This window comes from Anabas testudineus, chromosome 18, assembly GCF_900324465.2.
Source record: "Anabas testudineus chromosome 18, fAnaTes1.2, whole genome shotgun sequence".
NCBI classification, from domain to species: Eukaryota; Metazoa; Chordata; class Actinopteri; order Anabantiformes; family Anabantidae; genus Anabas; species Anabas testudineus.
In genome coordinates, this window is record NC_046627.1 from 25,358,380 (window position 1) to 25,376,698 (window position 18,319).

At 40.1% G+C, this 18,319-nt stretch overlaps 2 protein-coding genes, 1 long non-coding RNA gene and 6 other non-coding genes across 10 annotated transcripts; all 9 read right to left on the reverse strand.

Moving 5' to 3' along the window:
• Positions 1 to 97: 97 nt before the first annotated feature.
• LOC113157694 lies at positions 98 to 4,667 on the reverse strand. Of its 2 annotated transcripts, none has more exons than XR_003298517.1 (15): positions 4,651 to 4,667; positions 4,023 to 4,059; positions 3,750 to 3,789; positions 3,425 to 3,469; positions 3,191 to 3,242; positions 2,958 to 3,005; positions 2,619 to 2,687; positions 2,305 to 2,352; positions 2,068 to 2,120; positions 1,665 to 1,710; positions 1,275 to 1,367; positions 894 to 934; positions 649 to 687; positions 420 to 475; positions 98 to 246 (listed from the first exon to the last, which is right to left on the reverse strand). It is a non-coding gene; the product is annotated as an uncharacterized LOC113157694 (long non-coding RNA). The 2 variants fall into 2 exon arrangements; XR_003298516.1 differs by having other exon boundaries at positions 894 to 939.
• LOC113157944 lies at positions 313 to 387 on the reverse strand. The gene has a single exon (XR_003298544.1). It is a non-coding gene; the product is annotated as a small nucleolar RNA SNORD31 (small nucleolar RNA).
• On the reverse strand, positions 545 to 617 carry LOC113157933. The gene has a single exon (XR_003298534.1). It is a non-coding gene; the product is annotated as a small nucleolar RNA SNORD31 (small nucleolar RNA).
• LOC113157934 lies at positions 764 to 834 on the reverse strand. The gene has a single exon (XR_003298535.1). It is a non-coding gene; the product is annotated as a small nucleolar RNA SNORD31 (small nucleolar RNA).
• Positions 1,869 to 1,994, reverse strand: LOC113157936. Its single transcript, XR_003298536.1, has one exon. It is a non-coding gene; the product is annotated as a small nucleolar RNA SNORD22 (small nucleolar RNA).
• On the reverse strand, positions 2,190 to 2,259 carry LOC113157943. Its single transcript, XR_003298543.1, has one exon. It is a non-coding gene; the product is annotated as a small nucleolar RNA SNORD30 (small nucleolar RNA).
• LOC113157942 lies at positions 2,487 to 2,551 on the reverse strand. The gene has a single exon (XR_003298542.1). It is a non-coding gene; the product is annotated as a small nucleolar RNA SNORD29 (small nucleolar RNA).
• Positions 4,668 to 6,633: 1,966 nt separating the features above from the next.
• Positions 6,634 to 10,553, reverse strand: sb:cb1058. Its single transcript, XM_026352369.1, has 3 exons — positions 10,480 to 10,553; positions 8,328 to 9,105; positions 6,634 to 7,388 (listed from the first exon to the last, which is right to left on the reverse strand). The coding sequence occupies exons 2-3, from the start codon at positions 9,006 to 9,008 to the stop codon at positions 7,239 to 7,241; spliced, it is 831 nt and encodes a 276-aa protein (XP_026208154.1). The 5' UTR covers positions 9,009 to 9,105; positions 10,480 to 10,553; the 3' UTR covers positions 6,634 to 7,238.
• Positions 10,554 to 14,855: 4,302 nt separating this feature from the next.
• b3gat3 (beta-1,3-glucuronyltransferase 3 (glucuronosyltransferase I)) lies at positions 14,856 to 18,148 on the reverse strand. Its single transcript, XM_026352438.1, has 8 exons — positions 18,014 to 18,148; positions 17,515 to 17,622; positions 16,939 to 17,119; positions 16,675 to 16,858; positions 16,387 to 16,548; positions 16,172 to 16,258; positions 15,844 to 16,047; positions 14,856 to 15,672 (listed from the first exon to the last, which is right to left on the reverse strand). Exons 2-8 carry the CDS (start codon positions 17,606 to 17,608, stop codon positions 15,574 to 15,576), a joined length of 1,011 nt encoding a protein of 336 aa, XP_026208223.1. The 5' UTR covers positions 17,609 to 17,622; positions 18,014 to 18,148; the 3' UTR covers positions 14,856 to 15,573.
• Positions 18,149 to 18,319: the final 171 nt, after the last annotated feature.

Consider the following 18,319-nt stretch of genomic DNA (forward strand, 5'->3'; position numbering starts at 1 on the left):
ACATTTATCAGATATGCATTATAGTCAATGGCAGTTCTAGCTGATGTTTACATTTTGACATCTGGGGTGCAAAATTTTAAAACAAAAGGCCAGATACTTATTTTCAAATGAGACAACTTTATTTTAGAAAAAGTTCCACAGGTAGCATGAATGTATACAAATGTGAAACATGTCTTCTGGAGTAGCACTCCACAGAAACCCAAACTGGAGCATCACAGGTGGTGCAATAAGCTGGTTCTGTCCAGTCTGCAAATAGAGGACATGTTAGAAACTGGGCACCAAGACCCTGCCTGGTAAAGGTGTAAAGTTAGTTCCTGATCAGAGGGGATACCAATCAGTCATGAATCTTCAGACTGGGGCGGTAGAAATAACTCATCACTTCCAGATCAACTTCTAAAGTTTTAAGTTTTAATTCTTACCATAAACACTAAAGCATCAGCCTGGTGGATCCTGCTGGACTCTGACATGAGGCGACCTGAAACATGACAATACACTTTAGACGTATGACTCCACTGTCAAAACCAAAATTACAGAGTTTAATGTCGTTGATCAGAGGGGATACCAATCAGTCATGAATCTTCAGACTGGGGCGGTAAAAATAACTCATCACTTCCACATAAATGATGATAATTTAAATTCAATTCTTACCCCAGTAAAGCAGGAAGATGTCTGGGATCGAGCTGGACTCTAAAGAAGAAGAAAAGAAAAAAAAACCCCACTTTAGTTCAAGTCATCATCGTCAGTCTTGTCTAAAGCTTGGTGCTTGATCAGAGGGGATACCAATCAGTCATGAATTCTCAGACTGGGGCGGTAAATTAAAAATCATCACATCAGCTTTGACATCAACTCATGTTGATATTCTTTAAACCTAACATCTTAATTTAAATACTCACCATAATGGATCAGCAGTGAGAGCAGAGCAACTGATTTCAAGCTGACCTTAGAGAGAAGAAAAAAAAAAAAAACCCCATCAGTGTCCAACTCAAATGACAACCACTTTAAGACGTGCAAATTCAGGATTGGGCTTCTGGGATGTGATCAGATGCGTAACCTCAGTCATTTCCTCAGCCAGTTCTCCCTCTCCATCAGAAATACAGCGGTCACCTTACACCTGTCACACTCAGGGTCCTCAGTGCCAAACTGAATCAACAAGAGGGGAGACCCAACTGGACCATTTAGGGACTGCACAGCAATTCTCTTCATTTCAACAGTCCCAGAAGCATTACTACTTGTTCAGGTGTTTGCTCTACACCAAATCATTTGGGAGGAGTCACCTGGCTCAAGAATGGCCACCAACTCCCGACCTCAAGTGCGATGGGAAGCTACAGGAACCATGACGACCTGCCTCCACTCAAACTCATGTTGACCTAAAAAGATTAAACAGATTAGTACACTGCCTGTTAGTACAGAAATGCTGTTGAGTAGTGTGATCAGCATTGTTTTTCACTCACACATCCAGGCACCAAACACTCCAAACTCACAGAGCCACCTTTCAGGGAGCCAAAGATCACTTTACACCTGGCAAGTTCCAGGGTTCTCAGTGTCTAGGCCCACAGGAGGTCTGATGAGGGTGCATCTGAAATGCCTGGTACCAAGATGACGAGGTGACTGTAGGCTGCTATACATCATTTCACACCAGTAGGATTGATGTTCAAGATACATACCTAGGTCATTGCGTTTCTAGATGACAGCTGGACAGGTGGCTTGGGCCTATTGTGTGTAGATGAGAAATTACAGTTAATTTATTGAAGATGATGCTTAAAACCACATGCATTTGTCTAGTTTGATACTTCCTAATCTATTGTAATTTAACCATTCATCCACACTGAGCTGGTTCTTGTGAACCAAGCATCATGTCAGCATTTGTTTCCATTCAGACTGTTGGTAACCCCAACAGGTCTTCACCTTGTTGCCAAGGTAACGCCAGTGGGTTCACCTTTTCAGGTCTGGCATTGACACATGGCGTAAGACACGTGCGGGTGTCATCATGAAGGAAACTGGGTGTTATGTGCCAAATGTCCCTTAAAACAGGACTAGAGTACCAGGAGTTGGTTCAGGAGAACTTACCAGAGCAGCATCTGTGGGTCACAGCATCTTCCAAACTGGCCATGTGAAGACACCTGTAAGAGACAGTGAACGAGATGTAAGATCTGAGCATAAAAATGGCAAATTTTAAAATTAATGTTTGCTGATGTCAGATATTCCGTTTCTCAACAGTAGTTCAGACGAACGAGATTCCAAATATATCTCATCATTTGCAGCATCTGGAATAATCGCACATTAGTCACTGGAAAACCAACTTACCATAATGCAAAAAGGTCAATCATGGTGCTGAATCTGTCAATGATTTATCTGAAAGACAAAGTTCATTGTTCTAAGGTCATGTGTAGAAGCTGCCTAGCCACACAAGTGTTAATACATTGATTAGAAAAGTTAAAATACACTTCAACATTTATGGCAACGTTGAAGAACTGTACATGAACGCAGTTACTCAGATGTTCGTGTTGTTTCACATTGGTTCAAAGTGAGCTAAGTTTCATCATCACTGGAACTGCATAATGAAGGTGCTAAAGTTAAGTGTCATTTTCATCATGGCATCAAGACAAAACCCCATTTACCTGAAGTCTTCAACTGGAGCACAATTCTTCAGCCATATTTATTCATTCCAGAACTTGCACATGAAGACCCTGCAAGAGAAACTGGCATGTCAATAGAGTTCAGCAGTAGCCTTTGGGGCACATTGCAGTTCTAGTGTTTGATCAGGGCTTTGGTGACAAACTGCCATGGGACATTAGCCGTCCAGCTGTTTGATGGGTGTTACCCCATTTCATCCTTTCAAACTGTCAGAAATACTACACACACTTGAATATTCAAAAAGTCAGATATTTGTTTTACAAAACAGAAAGGCATTTAATATTTCTAACAAATCACACAGACGTGTGTAAAAATGTACGCACCGAGATGTTGTAGTGAACTCATTCCCCTTCACAAATTCAATCTCCCACCTGTCAGAGAAACGCCAGGGTTAAAATTTACAGTCTCTGAAATTACACGTTTATTTGTTCAACAGTGGGTAATCAGATTAAAGGTAGACATCACTCGGATCAGGCATATGCTTGTCATTATTTAAAATCATCACATTAGACCCCAAATGTTATATTTCACTGGATTAAAATCATGTTTTACTCACTTCAGTGAACCTTTAAGCTTCAGAAGTTAGTGAAAGCATATGGCAGAGTAGCCTGTAAAGAAAGATCTATGGTTAGTCATAAACTGAGATCGTTCTGAGCCTGGATGCTTCTGAAAGGCTGATCAGATTAAAAACCTAGCATCACCAAAAGTCAGGCATATGCTTGTCTATTTGGTTACTCATCAATTTGTGCCCCTTGTGGCAAGTAATATTTTCACCTTCAGTCTGCCTCACCTGCTCAAGCTCTTCATTCTTCCTCATCTTGGAAGAGACTCAAATCTTAAGAAAGGTAAAATTTGCATTTAATTAAAAAGGTCACTGAAAGCAAATTAAAATTATATAACCACTTCAACCAAAGTACTAGCAAAAATCTATTTAGCTGTGTGCTAGATAATGTGCTGCTCAGAATCTGGTAAAGAGGTTTCTTCAAAGGCTGATTCAGTAAGAGAGAGTTCAGACTCATCACAGCAGCACAGCGATCTCCTGACCAGCAAGAGACGTTAAACACTGAGCTATAACAAATTACTGAGCAGAACTACTGCAGCGACATTTCATTTACCTTTTGCAGAGATTCTGACACTGCTCTTGCCAAAGTTGCACTGAAAGGAAAAAAAAAAAAAACGAGAAATGTCATGTTTGTTAAGGTCCGCTTCATAATAATAATGTGTTATGCCAGGTTCATGTTGCTCAGAAAGTTGAAATATTAAGTTTCCACAACAGACTGATTCAGTGAGAGAGTTCAAATACTACATCATTGCAGCATGAGGAGTCACATTTAAGCTTTATTAACATCTGACCTAGCAGTACGTGAACCATGTTGTGTTTTGGTTACCTGTGTCTCTAACAGCTTCTGGATCCATCTGATCCATCTGAAGGAGAAAAGGAGCAGAAGGTGATTCAGCAGGATGTAGGGTAAATGTCCTGTGGTCGAGCTACACGTGACCGATCCGTGCTCAGGACGGCACGGGTCGGTAAAAATGTGGTTTTACAGCGTCTCACATCAGAATAATAAAAGTACAATCACAGTCATTCAGTACAGGTCTGTGAAAAGTATCATCACTGAGAGACGCTAGCAGAAAACCGCGCCAAAAGAAGCAGCCGCCATTTCTAATAACGAGTTTCACGAGTAAACGTTACGTTTTTTAACAAATGTTGCACAAAAGGTTTAGCAAATACAATGTAGTTTACATTAATACAAAAGATTAGATTCAACTAGGATATTTAATGGCTGGATGGTGAAAGATTGTAACCTGCTCCGCTCGATGCTGCACTGAAACGCTGCAGCCAAGTTTCTCAGAAGAAGCACTAATTTAAGTAGTTCATAGGTTGGAAAACATAAAGCACATCGGAAGAAGCATCGCACTATTTAAATAATACCCCTCAAATATGACATACAACAATAAAAACCGAAACATTTGCAGTTAAATGTGTGTAAGCTTGCGACGTGTAGGAGCTCTTACCTCGGCCAGGAGAGAGGAGGAAGTGGAAGAGGAAACGGGTCCGTCTAAGTTTTATGTCCCGCCTGAAGGACTCCTCCCACCGGACATACGTTCACCGATGTAACCCGCTGTTACCTTTCCAACAACTACATTTAACTTTAGATAAATGGACGTCGACAGATAAAAGTGTTTTGTATCTGTAAACTCGCCGTTTGCAGAGCGAAGACTTTAAACTGAGGGCACGTTTAAAGAGAGCGCGCAGCGCGTCAGTTTACGTCACTTCCGCTAATAAGAGGTCATGTTAGTAACATCCACAAGATGGAAGCAAACACTCTGAAGCATGGTGGAGGTCACAACTCCAGTAAAGGTCAACGAAGGCCCAAAAGTAGGCTGAAATATGGGCTTCGAGAGTAAAGTCAGTCTTCCCACTACATTTAGTGCTACCCTTTGTAACTGGCCCCTGTGGTAATACAGATATTTTAAAGTGCAATCACAAACAGATTAAGATATAAGGAAAGACACACAAAGGACCATACATAACGCCACCATGTAACTGGTTGTAGTGTGTCTCTTCATGGCTGTCCCACATATTCTTTGATTGTATTTTGCACATCTGTGAATGGATGAAGGATGGCTGGCTGCTGATCTGTGCAAAAAGTAGTCGATATTGACCTAAAGTTGTAAATTTAGGCAGAAGCTCCTTAAGACAAAGATTAACTATCATTGTCATGGGTCAGGGAATACCCAAGACAAAAATGAGTGGTTCGGGGTCAGGGGAAGCCACTGGCTAAGGAGATAATCTTGAGTAACATACCAAACAGACTAACTTCTGTAAAAAGTTGACGGCTCCCAGACAAGATTAACAGTCAGGTCCTTCTCAACCCATTGAACCCCTAGTTTCTGTAATGCATCCATGAGTACAATTAAACTTTAGCATTTATTACCAATGGTATATATTAGCTATGTAGTAGCTTGATACTACTAGTATTTCTATTGTTAACCATAATAATAAGGATGGGGTTATCATATTTACTATAAAACCACTATGAGTGTTAAATTCTGTAAATACACAGTACTTCAGGTGGTGTCCCTGTAGTGAAGATATGGAAGTATACCATACTGTGAGAGTAGGATTTAATTTTCCCTGCCTGAGATGTGCTGTTGCCATGTAAGACTGCAAACATTTGATTATACTCAGATGATGTCATGTACTTGGACAAACATATTCCCGAGCTTTCCTAGGATTGTGTGATGCGTATTTTGACGGCTCATTAATTGACTGATCTTCATAATGACGGGACATTAGTTCTCGTCTATTTAAATGCAGGCACCTCAGTTTATATTATAGCAACAAATTAAAAAATAGACTCCAACCTGTGGTGTAAACTCAGTCTTTATTTATTCTAAAGAGTAACTAACTAACTTTAGATTTAATAAGGGAAACAAAAGGAAGTTCATAAAAATTAACTGTAAAAAATATATTTTTACAGTTATTATCATATTAGGAAGTTGTTGTTTTTGTTAGTTTGTTTTGTTTTGTTTTTTTTTTACCAACCTATTCAGTTGGTTCTTCCAGGACTACTAAGTGCACTTGAGGTAATATAAAAAAAATACATAGTGGCTGACAGGAAGTTACAGCAGGTCCTTTGTAACATTACAAAGTGTCAACAATAATAGTTTTATACATTTACATTTGGTACTCTTCAAATCAATCTCCTGCTATGTCCCCTCAAGTTAAATAACCTTCAACAGAACATGCAGACTGATGACCTATCTCGTTATGAAGTCAAACACTGTCAAGCTGTACTACCTGATAACTACTGTGTATTTCTGTGCACTAAAAGATGGGAAAATCAGATTAAAACAGACTAAATCTGCAACTTCTCCATAAATAGTAACATACAAATATAAATATATTCATGTTCATGTGAATCACAGTGACAATGTTTAAATACTGATTAGTGGGGTACGTTGTTTTGCATTTGTTCTCTTTTCATAAACTGATTACTGATTAGCTGCCACACAGCAATAAATGATTTCCAACAGAAATGTGAATCTCTCCAGGACAAACGTCAGTCATCGCTATTCAGTTAAAGAAATCTTCTTCAGTTTACACATCAACACTCATAGTTTCATAATGCTAAACCAAAGGAGGAAGTGATTAGTTGTACTCAAAGCTCTTACCAGCAGATCAGGAGCTAAGATGCTAAGTTGCTGTTGTACTCTCGACAAAAATCTAAAAGTAGCAACAAGGGGTGAACCAGACCAACTGAACTCCATCACACGATAGTCGGACTTCAAAATCCAAGCCAGTCCTACAGTCTTCATTGTAAAATTAACAGATTAGCTCCCCAGGCTCATAAAACAAAACTGAACATGTGCAGTCTGTGTGGAAACTAATGTGCAACATAATGTGACAAGGTAGTAAAGTTAATAATGAGCCATTTAGACCCAGTAACTAACATAAATAAGGACTGTTTCTGAGGCCTATTTCATAACCCAAACACACCATGTGATGTATGGTGACGTCCAGCAATATTCAGCATCATCATCATTTCAACAAACTAATTATTAGAATGGGCTTCATTTTATCGTCCATGTCTCCAGCTCTACATAAACTCAGCCAACACAGATTTGTGCAGATTCTTCTTTTCAGATGAAGGTGATGGTGGCGAGGATGGTGTTACAGGCATGAGTGTAACGCTGTAGAGGTTGGTGATCAAGGCCTCCCAGCCACGGCGAAACGCTCTGTCCAAGGCCTGACAGGAAAAAGAGGTTAAAGGTTAGAAAAGGGCAGAAATACAGAAATTAATGAATGTATATATAGTAAAGGGAAAATAATTTAGCTTTATCCTGTCATAAAGTGTTGTTACATATTACCACAGATATGAAACGGCTTAGATTAATCTATTGCCACTGTAAGCGTTTACATTGCTGTTTCAAGGGAACTTCCCAGGAAATTAAAGACCTGTTAATTGTGTTTTCTGAACAGCTATTCTTGCGACACTCTTGACACAGAAACTAATGAACTGCGGTCAAACTATGTGTCCTTGCTGTGATTGTCATCTAATCTAACATGTGGTCATGCCCTTAGGCCTGAGGGCGCAGCTGACTGGTTAACAGCAGTGGAATGTTTTTACGGTGTGGGTTTAGTAGGCGGATCAACACTGCCGTGCAGCGTCCCACTGATCAAAGGACGTGATATACGAGGAATGTCACCTCTGTGCACGTGTTTCAATGGAAGCAGAAAATCGTTAGGAACATGTGAATAAGATGGCGGTAAACGTTCCTGGTTTACTTGTACTAATAAAATCCTGTTAGTAAAACCTCTGGTGCAGCTTAATTTCTTCATGCCATTCATATGACATTAAGGCAAAATCCCATCAGAGAAAGTTACCTACTGAATTGGTGACGTGCACCAAGACCCACTGTACCTTGACCCTTGTGGCAGTCCACTATTAATGTAATGTGATAGTTTCCATGGTGATTAATAGCCCACAGAGTAGGATGTGGATGGAGAACTTTCCCCATCTGTTCCACAGCCTCTAAGGACTCAATTATGTAAGCTGGAAGGGGTTAAAGTTTAACCAGATGGGGTGATGCCGACTCAGATGATTTATGTAAATATGAGGTACAGGAAGCACAAGTTAATAAGTGTCTTCCTCTATACAACGCTGTTAAAATAGACTCTTTCTCACCTTGCGGTAATTCTTCATCGAGTTCCGCTTCACCACCTTCATCCCCTTCTCTTGTTCCATCTTCAGAGTCCTCTCCTCCTCTCCCTCCTCTTCTCTCCCCCTCTTTTTGTCTCTAATCAGGACCTGGTCGTCCTCGTCCTCCCGAGCCGGGAAGTGAACCAGTGCAGGTTCTTTTCCTTTCCCTGCCCTCTCATTTTCTTCCTCCACCTTTTTCAGTTTCTCTATTTCTACCTCGATCATGACCTTGGTGTCCTCCAGGATATGGGGGTCATCCTTACCCAAGCTGGGCCTCTCGTCTTGGGCAGAGTCTTGCTCTCCTTTTCCCTCTTTCTGCTTCCTCCTGGAGCTCCTTCTCCACCTGCTACTGTGGCGGCTGGGTTTCCTCTGGAGCAGAGTCTCCCCGTCGTCTTCCATTATCCCTTCACTGAAGTCAAACACTCCAGCCTCTTCCCCCTCATCGGCCCCAGGATTGTGCATCATAGCCGGATCTGGGCTGCTCATGACTCCCCCTTCTCTGTTGTTGCCTTCTGTCCCATTCTGCTCCACTTGTTTTCCCTGCACATCCTCCATATTCTCAGGCTCATCAAGACGTCCATAGAAGCCACTGGCTTTGTCCAGAAACTTTGGGGCCCGGACGGAGCTTCGTACGGAGGTCTTTCTGGAGTTCTTACCAATTGTCATCTTTCCTCTTTCTGTTGTGTGTAGTGAGTCTTACTTCTTGTGTCCTCTGTTGCACTCCTACTTCTCACACACTTTTTTCTTCTTTTTTTGGTTAACTCTGAAAGAGAAGGGGCAGGGAGATTAGCGTAATACCGTTATATAACCCTGTCCTCTCCCTCACTTACTCCGTCTCCTTGTTTCACACTCAAAGTCCTTAATCATTTCACAGCAGCTAAGGGAGATTTCTAAGTAAGTAAAAGTCCAGAGAAGGTTATAGATGTAAAAACTGGAATAGAAAAGTGGAGAAGGCATGGATTGAAATAAGACCACCAGTAGAAGATTATTCTTAATGTCATGTCATTGGTACTGTATGTGTTTATTTTATGTGTATGTTTTATCTGTATTTGCTGATGTGGATGTTACGTACTGAACAATGGATATAATTTATTATGTATTTTTAAAACAAAGCACCTGCGCCTGTAGCTGTACTTTTGACTGTGTGTGTCTAAATGTGTGTGTGTGTAAATGAGGCTGGAGGTCAGAGTCAGTGTTATCGGGGGTGTGATGATAACTGGATGTCAAATCTGCACACACACACACACACACACACACACACACTGTCACAGTGTCAGACTTTGACACTGATTTAACCAGTTGGATTCTGAACAGCAGCCAAAATCAGTGACTTCACATTCACTATCTCTCACTGTCAATGTGTCAACTGTCGGCTTCGTCTCAGTTACAATATGTTTAAAAAGATCGGACAGTGTTACAGACAATTCTTCAACTAGGAGCAGCTACTTCACACAACTGGGTTAGATGTTCTTCTGGTTTTTAGGCTTTTTTCTAAACTAAGCGAACCGTACGAATGTGACAGCAGCAATTAATCATGTAACTCTTTAGAGGAAAAAAAGAAACTAATTTTTATTATTTAATAATAAATAATAAAGCCATGCTATGCTGTACTTAAATCATTCTTTAAGGAGCCCATAATTGGCCATAATTTTGTTTTCTGGAAGTTGGTACATGCAGAAAGCCTCTTTAACAAGTTACGGCACAGCATTTATTCATGTGCCTTATTGACTGATAGACTGCACAGATAAAATGAGTGGATAAAATGTCTTTTAACATACTGATAAAATGAGTGTTTAAGATATGCGTTTTCTGCAATGATAAACTTTCTTCTAAACACTCGCACGATCTGGTAAAATTTGCATCGACATCTGCCAGTGGCCCAGATTAATGTTTCTAACGTGAGAAAATAACAAAGGAAACATGTCAAAGAAAAAGAGAAAAAGAGTATCCTTTAAACTTGTAATGACACAAATGATGAACAGAATAGCAAAGAAGTTATTGAGAAAATCAGGAAAAACAGGACTAAAAGAAAGAAAAGAAACATCCTGATATTAAGATAATTGAATTGTAAAATAAAGGTTAGTTTCTTTTTCTCTCTAAAGTAATTTGACACTTAAAATAATGGGTCAGGTCTTACCTGCTGTCTTGTTCTTGGTTCCTTTTCTTGTGTGTGCGAGTGTGTGTGTCAGTGAGAGCACTGATGACCCTCCTGAGTCTGCTGAGTGAATGACTGAGAGCTCAGGATACTTCCCTCACACGTCACAGGTCGACTCTGCCCCAACCTGCAGCTATGTCATCAGAAAAGCAAATACACACATGTAAAAGGGGCACATACAAACACACACACACACACACACACACACACACACACACACACACACACACACACAAAGCCAGGCACTCTCACTATGAAGGACTCTTTGTCTTTCTTTCTTCTTTGTACTGAACCACACACACACACACACACACACACACACACACACACACACACACACACACACACAAACCTCTTCATTACATCCTTAAACACACATTGGGTCGGAGATAAAGTTCTGATTAAAATCTCAACACAGACAAACAAAGGATACAGAGAGAATTAAAGGCTGCACACGTCTACACCCACAGTCGCACACATGCAGGTTCACCTGAGCAGAACTAAAACATTTACCTCACAAAACATCAGACCACATATTCTCATACCAGCTGCTATTAAACATTAACTATCCAACAGCGTGGAGACGAGACTTTCAACTTCAACCTCAGCGTTCAACATCTTTAAACACTTGTTATGGATAAAAAATCTTCAAAATTCATGGACCTATTAAAACCTTTAATATACCGTGTAACTATTTACTTAAAGCTTTGTCCTGACTCATTGTTTTCACATTATGAAGCACATAATTTATGTATTTCTAATGTCACACACCTTCATTTAGTAATGGAAGGACAGCGTATTTATGTCTAATTTAACGCCACTAATGTTTAAATTTAAACTGGTAAACATGGTAATGCAACACACAACACACACAGTGAGATAATATGACTTTACTTATGACTTTACTTATTAACTCAGTAGTTCAAATTGAAACTCACTGTCATTAACACTTCCTCTTAGTTAACAAGCACATAAATAGTTTAAAGGGGTTAGGAATTAAAGCACACAAAGACAATATTAAATATCTTTAAATTGTCTATCCTGAGGTCTTTTAATGGACCATGAATAAAACCACTAAAAATCTCAAAAAACAATTCCTCAAAAAAAAAAAAAAAAAAACCTGAAAACCCTAATTACCATGTTATGATATCTATAATAATATAATTAATAGTTAATTTTTTAGGTCAGTGGCTTATATTGTAAGTTATTGACTTATTCTTTTCTACTAATAGGTCCAAAACACTTTGTATTAATAAGCTAAGGTATATAATCTAAAGTATGCAAGTATGTAGATAAAATAAATGTTGCTAAATGTTATCTTACTGTTTGGATGGTAAACACTGTGTCTGGGTGGGACAGGGAGTGGGAACATTTCAGTAGTGTGTGTGTTGGGTAATTATCTCCATGCCTGTTTTGCTTAGGTCATTTAGGATGTCAAGTACATGCACACACACACACCTTCTTGTACATGCACATACATGCATACTGCTCAACAAGGAAACACCAGCACTGGGTAACAACGCTCTGCAAAGAACAAACCCAACAAATGTTGTGTGATTTGAATCGTTTATGAGTGAAAGCGTGGCAGTGATGTTGATCACAGTTTAAAGGTTACAGACAGAAACGAAACCACTTTACAGAGTCACAACTGAAGTCTAGTCTGCAGGTGTCACATGTCTGTCTGCAGGTGAATCACTGTGTATCAAATAGTTGGTGCTTGGCTCTGTGACTTCAGCTACTCACCTCCATGTGCATCTTTATTTGGTCCCGTGTGAGTATGTGTTAAGTGATGAGGATGTCTCACACCTCGCTAACACTCCATATAGAGTCACCGAGCATCTGAGGGTGTAACAGCTGTCAATCACACAGGCCTGTAAAAACTTCAGCTGTGTTTGGGTTGGAGAACCCCCACCTACATGGGTAATGGCTGATGACAATTAGCGGTCTACAGCAGCAAGTTTCATTTCTGAGAACTAAGACGTCGAATTAAAGAGGCAGACAGAGACAGACAAAAGTGCTGAGAGCCACAGACTGACTGTACAACAAAACCTGACACTACTGAGTCCCAGCTCGGCCTTAGGCTACTGAGGTGTACGACGCCGAGAACAGGTGTGCTGTTGGTTCAGTTTCAGTAAAACACATTATCATTTCACTTTTTGGCCTAGTCAGCATTTCTTCAACAAGTTCAAATTCAAACAATGATACAAATGCATGACCATAAGTACAAGAAAGAAACAAACAAACTGAAAGCAGCAAACGTGGTCACGTTTCATCTGGAGTGTTTATGATTGTGTGTGTGGCAATCGGTGGACCAATTTAAGGGGACAATTCACGCAAAGTAACGATTTAATGTAGTGTCAGTGTGATAAACTAACACTCTAAATTACCAGGAAGTGCCATTTGTCTTTTGGACTCCACACATAAGCACTCATAAGAAACTCCTTGATGTCTCAAAGATGTCTCTCCTCCGTTGTCAGTGCTGTTCGATGAGTCGGAGTCTCCGGCTTGCAGAGACATGCCAGAGGACGGTCAACCAAACATAATGTTGCTGATGCATTATGACATAACACAGTAAGAGTTTATAGGAAGGCAAGTGTTAACTTTGAAGAGAGGCACAGGCAAGTCAGGTTTTTTATGATCTAGGTTTATTTTCAAGGCAGGAACAGACACATTCTACAATGCAAAGAACAACATTAGAATAAATACATTACACACTAATAAAGAACTGATTTACAGGCACTAATTATACTTAAGCAGGCACTAGCTGTTTTTACAGTATCATACAACAGTAGCTAGTAGAGGAGCACTTTTTAAACCTATTCTGCTCTTTATTCTCACATCTACTTCTGAGATATAATGGAAGATAATTAAGTGCAATTTGAGCAGTTTAATTTATATTTGAAGCCTTTGTCAAATACAGTCTTAAAATACTGCTACGTAATGTACTAGGGGTTTAATGCCTATCAAAGACATTTGGCAAGTGTTGTGTTGTGGAAATAAATGGTGTTTTTTGTGTTTGTATGTACAATGTATATGAACAACAACAGTGTTGTTCCCTTATTCAGAGCTCTTAAACTGATACAAGCCTTGTGTTTTAAAAAGCATCACTAAGAGTATACATGTTAAGAATGCTGGCTGAAACTAGTTGTGCTATGACACTAAACCAGCATGTGCGCTCTGAGCTTTAAGACGGAAGTTACACTGGGTGTGGAGCCAGCGCATCTCTGCACTCGTCACGTCTGTGTTGCAGCATGGGGTTGCTAAGATGCGCAAGAGATGTTTGTAACACAAGAGTGTGACACCACAATGACAACTACGGACAGATTTGTTTTATAGCTGCTTTTCATGTTATGAATATTTTCATAAATGTCACTTTGCTCTAACTTGGCTCCTTACTATTTACTTACTAGTAGCTTGACTGCAAATACAGAAACTTTAATTACAGACAGGTTATGTGAAGATTATTAGAATGTCTGTGATGCTGACAATGTTGTTTTGAGGCTATAAAAAATTCAAAGCATCTATGTGGCAGAAACGTTCAGACACTAATTACGTTAAACAGAACCCATGCATTAATAAAGTGCTCTGTTGCAACTGAATTGAGGTCGGAAATCAATCACAATGTCGGTGGCGGGACTGACTAAACAAAAGAATCAGATCCAACCACCAGCAGAAACAGGAGGTTAAAGGGGATGATAAAAGAATAAAGTAGGTCAGGAATGACTTACACTGTGCAAGTAAACACATAAATCCCTACAAATTATACCAGTATGCAATACAAATATTGAGCTTCATCATCCCAACAGCTTTAACTTGGCATTTATGGGTGGTGAGCAAATGTTTAATTTAGCACCACCATCAGGCAAATGTTTAAATTTCAGACCTTCCGAGTCTGTATCCACTGTACTGCTGAGCAAACTATACAAAAGTATCTCACTAAAACCAAAGAAAAACTGATACACACATTAACACACAATCAGCAGAGGTGTAACAACACACACACACACACACACACACACACACACACACACACACACACACACACACACACACACAACAAGAAAAAGTAGATGAACCTCATGGAATTTGCTCCTGAAGATTTTTTTTACCATCTGGGAATTGATGTTCTCCCCGAACACTACAAGCTGGCCAGACCCTAATGCATCAAATCAGGCACAAATCATGATGTTTCCCCCACCATGCTGTACAAAACATTTTGCCAATACTTATGTGGAGTGTGAATGTGTTCTTTGACAAACTTAAGGTGTGCAGCAATGTTCTTTTTAATAGGCAGCAGCTTCCTTCGTGGTGTCCTGTCATAGACACCCTGCTTGTTAAATGTTTTACCTACTGTAGACTCATGAACACAGATGTTAGCCAGTTCCAGTGATGCCTTCAAATCTCTGACTGTCACTTTGGGTTGCTTCTTTACCTCAATAATAAGTGGTCGTTGAGCTCTTGGGGTCATTTTGACTGACCGCCCACTTCTTGGTAGAGGAGCCACAGTGTCAAAGTGTTTCCCTTTGTAGATTGTTTGTCTAACTGTGGACTGGTGAATTTATAAAGTCTTTGAGATCACTTTCAAGCTTTATGTAAATCAATAATTCTTGATCGTAGATCCTCTGAAAGCTCCTTTTGTGGAGGCATGACTCACATGAGCATATTCTTCTTGTGCATTATTCAAATGATTCACATAATTTTTCACTCGCACAGTGAGGTTTTTTTATAGTTATTCTCAATAAAGACATGAAAGATCAGAATCGTTTTGTGTTCTTACTTTAGGCACATTATATTTGTTAATACTCTCTTGACTTAGATAAGATCACATTTTATGAGAAATTAATGCAGAAAACCATTATATTCCAAAAGGTTCACAAACTTTTTCTTTCCAATTGTATACAGACGTGTAGATTTACTACCTGACAAAAAATAAATAAAACAATCATAACCAGACACAATGTTTTACAGTATATCTTATGTTTTACAGTATTTACAACGCAGAGTTACATATGCAGCATTTAACAGTAGAGTATGCCTTACACTATGGGTTTGTGTATGTGTGTCAGTGTGTGTTCCTCAGACCTCTACAGCAGGGTCTGAACCCAGTCCCTGAGCCTGCAAAGCCTCCTCTCGCTTCATCTTCGGTTTCTCTGTCCTTGTGTGCCACACCAGCACCTGCAGGCACGCGCACACACACACACACACAATTAAGTTATATGGAAAGATTTAGCTTACATTATATAAAGTTTCACCAATATGCATGTAAGCGTCTCCAAAGAGACATATTGTGATTTTGCCTTGCTTTTGCTACACAGTATTTAGAAATTTCAGAACATTGACTCATACTTTAGAGCAGTTGTCCGCTTTCGGCTCCAGTTCATCCATCGTAACCAGTCCCTGAAGGAAGCTGCTTTCCAGGAAGCCAATTGGAGCCTCTCCGTCAAAACAAGCCTCTGGATTGTCCAAGACCAGTTTGAGGGACACAGCGAAGCCAGCCATATCCATCGGGAAGGGGCGACTGGGACGCCAGCCGGTATGGAAACGGACCACCTTAGAAGAATCAACAAAAAATACTTAAAAAAATCTTTATAACTTTATCTTTATTATCAACTTTGGATGCATTTCTTTATTCCCACAGTTGGAACAGCTGAGACAAAACATATAGGGCACCCACCTTGCCCCCTTCAACCACAGGCCTCTCATATTTCATCCCTCCAACAAGCCCCACAGGCCACACCGATACCCGTTGGGTACTCCTCATCTGAAACAAGACAAGAGGATGTTTGATTTTCTCCTTCAATCACAGAACATTACATGCAGTTCCATCCCTGTAAATGTCTTAGATATCAAGGATAATAAAAAGAAACACACTCACACGCCAACACCCACCTCTTCAAATATCTGCAAGCTGTATGTGTTATCGTCATCAGCAAAGTAAACCACTCCCTGCTGGCTGTCTCCTCCTGGCTGAGCTCTTCTGTTCTCTCTGAGCCACCGTAGACCCTCATTCCTCTGCTCAACTCCACGAGGCTTCAGCCAGCTGGGATCACCCTGGGATGGACAATGAGCATTCAAGAAGTTTACAAACATGCTTCTGTTCATACTGAAATGAGGAAAAATGCTGACTATTAAATGTAATGTGTGAAAAGACTGGGAGGATTTTTTGTCCCCATCCACCTCTTGCAGTTTGCGGTCCTTGGCGGTGGGCATGTGTAGGTGTGTGTATGTCAGGCCACTCTTAAACAGGAGGTCAGTTATCAGTTGTGTCTTGTGAGGGGAGTCCTCCACCACAATCCAGTGGAGCTGAGGAACATGTAGAAACGTCTGTAACAAACGAGTCAGCTCGGCCTTCTGCACCAGCCTGAACAGGAACAGAGACAGAAATCAGAGGAAAAGTGTATTCGCGTGTGAATGGGAAGGAGACTGAGCAGGGAAGACTACCTTGCATATGTTGGAGTGATGACAAAGATGGTGGACAGGGATGGCATGGCTGGCTGTTTCTGCGGTTGTTTGGTCGCCTCTGATTTCCTCATCTGCTCCTGAAGACGGTGCAGCTCCCCCCGCAGCCGAGATATGGTACGGTCTTTAGCCATGTCGTGCTCTGTGCAGTCGCAGCGCTGACCTTTGAGGATAAACCAGACAACAACAATTTTAGCTGCAAAGATTTCTGTTCTGGCCTACATAATAGTTTGCCGTTTTTGCCTGTACAGCCTTACATTTTATTTTCTACATCCTTAATTATATACATTAGTTAGTTAGCATACAGTATATCATGTTCTGTGCGTACTGGTGACACAAGAGCACATTTTATAGAGCACAGAAGCAACCCCAAGGGTTTTTTCCAGCAAAATATAATGTGTTTATTTCTGACACTCTACTAACTTTTGATTAAGTTCACTTTGGACTTGTCCCTTTCTGTCATTGTTGTTTGTTTTTCTGCAAGACTGAGATAGGCTTATGTTTTAATTGGCACTGCTTAGGAATCAAGTCTTGTGTAAGACTCTGAGGATAACTTACCAAGCTGCATCAGTGCATAGACGAGGCCTAAAAGAGAGACCATGAAGTAGAGCACAAACACAGTCTTCAGCTTCAGCTTCATCCTCATTGCCATCGTACCCTAAACAGCTGAAAGAGTAATAATGTGACATGGAAAATTTCACTAGGCACAAAGAATTACTATTTTTTTTAATTATCAGAGATGTGAAGATTGTAAATGTAGACCTTGAGATGTGTTGAAATGTGTCACTTTCCTGTTTCCCTACAGGCATTTAACATTTAAGTTGACTAGTGAAAAGCTATAGTTTTCTCATTCTGCAATGTTAACCTTAAACATTCAAACAGAGTATAACAGTAAAACACTGAAACTAAGTATGGGTTTGTGTACACTGGGCATGAGAAGCTCTTTAGAAGCTAATAGATATGCATTTAGTGATATATCAGTGTAAGCTAAGCTATGTTAGCCTGACAATTAGAAAAAACACATAATAGGCCAACACCATCATTTGCGTGCACTTACCAATAGCGGAAAACGTAAAATACAGGAGCGGTAGAGCTGAGTTATGACCTTAAAGGTTCATGTCATCTTGGACAGATGAGACCAAAGACACCTCAACACATCCGAGCATCCATTCATTGGACCTAGCTAGGACATTTTTGCAGCAGTGTACCAACAACTTCCGCTTTTAGTGCGACACAGTAACGGGTCCCCTCAGAACGCGAACAGGCACAAATAGTTCCACATGAGACCGTTTTTGAAAAAGGTTTTGGTTTTTTTTACAATTTAATGTTAAAACATGACAAGACTTTATACATAAAATATCAA

Bases quoted from the DNA above. Each gene is read 5' to 3' on its own strand.
- b3gat3 (XM_026352438.1), bottom strand. From the start codon at position 17,608: ATGGCAATGAGGATGAAGCTGAAGCTGAAGACTGTGTTTGTGCTCTAC. The intron at 17,120-17,514 runs GTAAGTTATCCT...TTATCCTCAAAG, and splicing joins CTATGCACTGATGCAGCTTG to GTCAGCGCTGCGACTGCACA. The intron at 16,549-16,674 runs GTGGATGGGGAC...TGTCCATCCCAG, and splicing joins AGGACCGCAAACTGCAAGAG to GGTGATCCCAGCTGGCTGAA.
- sb:cb1058 (XM_026352369.1), bottom strand. From the start codon at position 9,008: ATGACAATTGGTAAGAACTCCAGAAAGACCTCCGTACGAAGCTCCGTC. The intron at 7,389-8,327 runs GTGAGAAAGAGT...TTTTCCTGTCAG, and splicing joins CGATGAAGAATTACCGCAAG to GCCTTGGACAGAGCGTTTCG.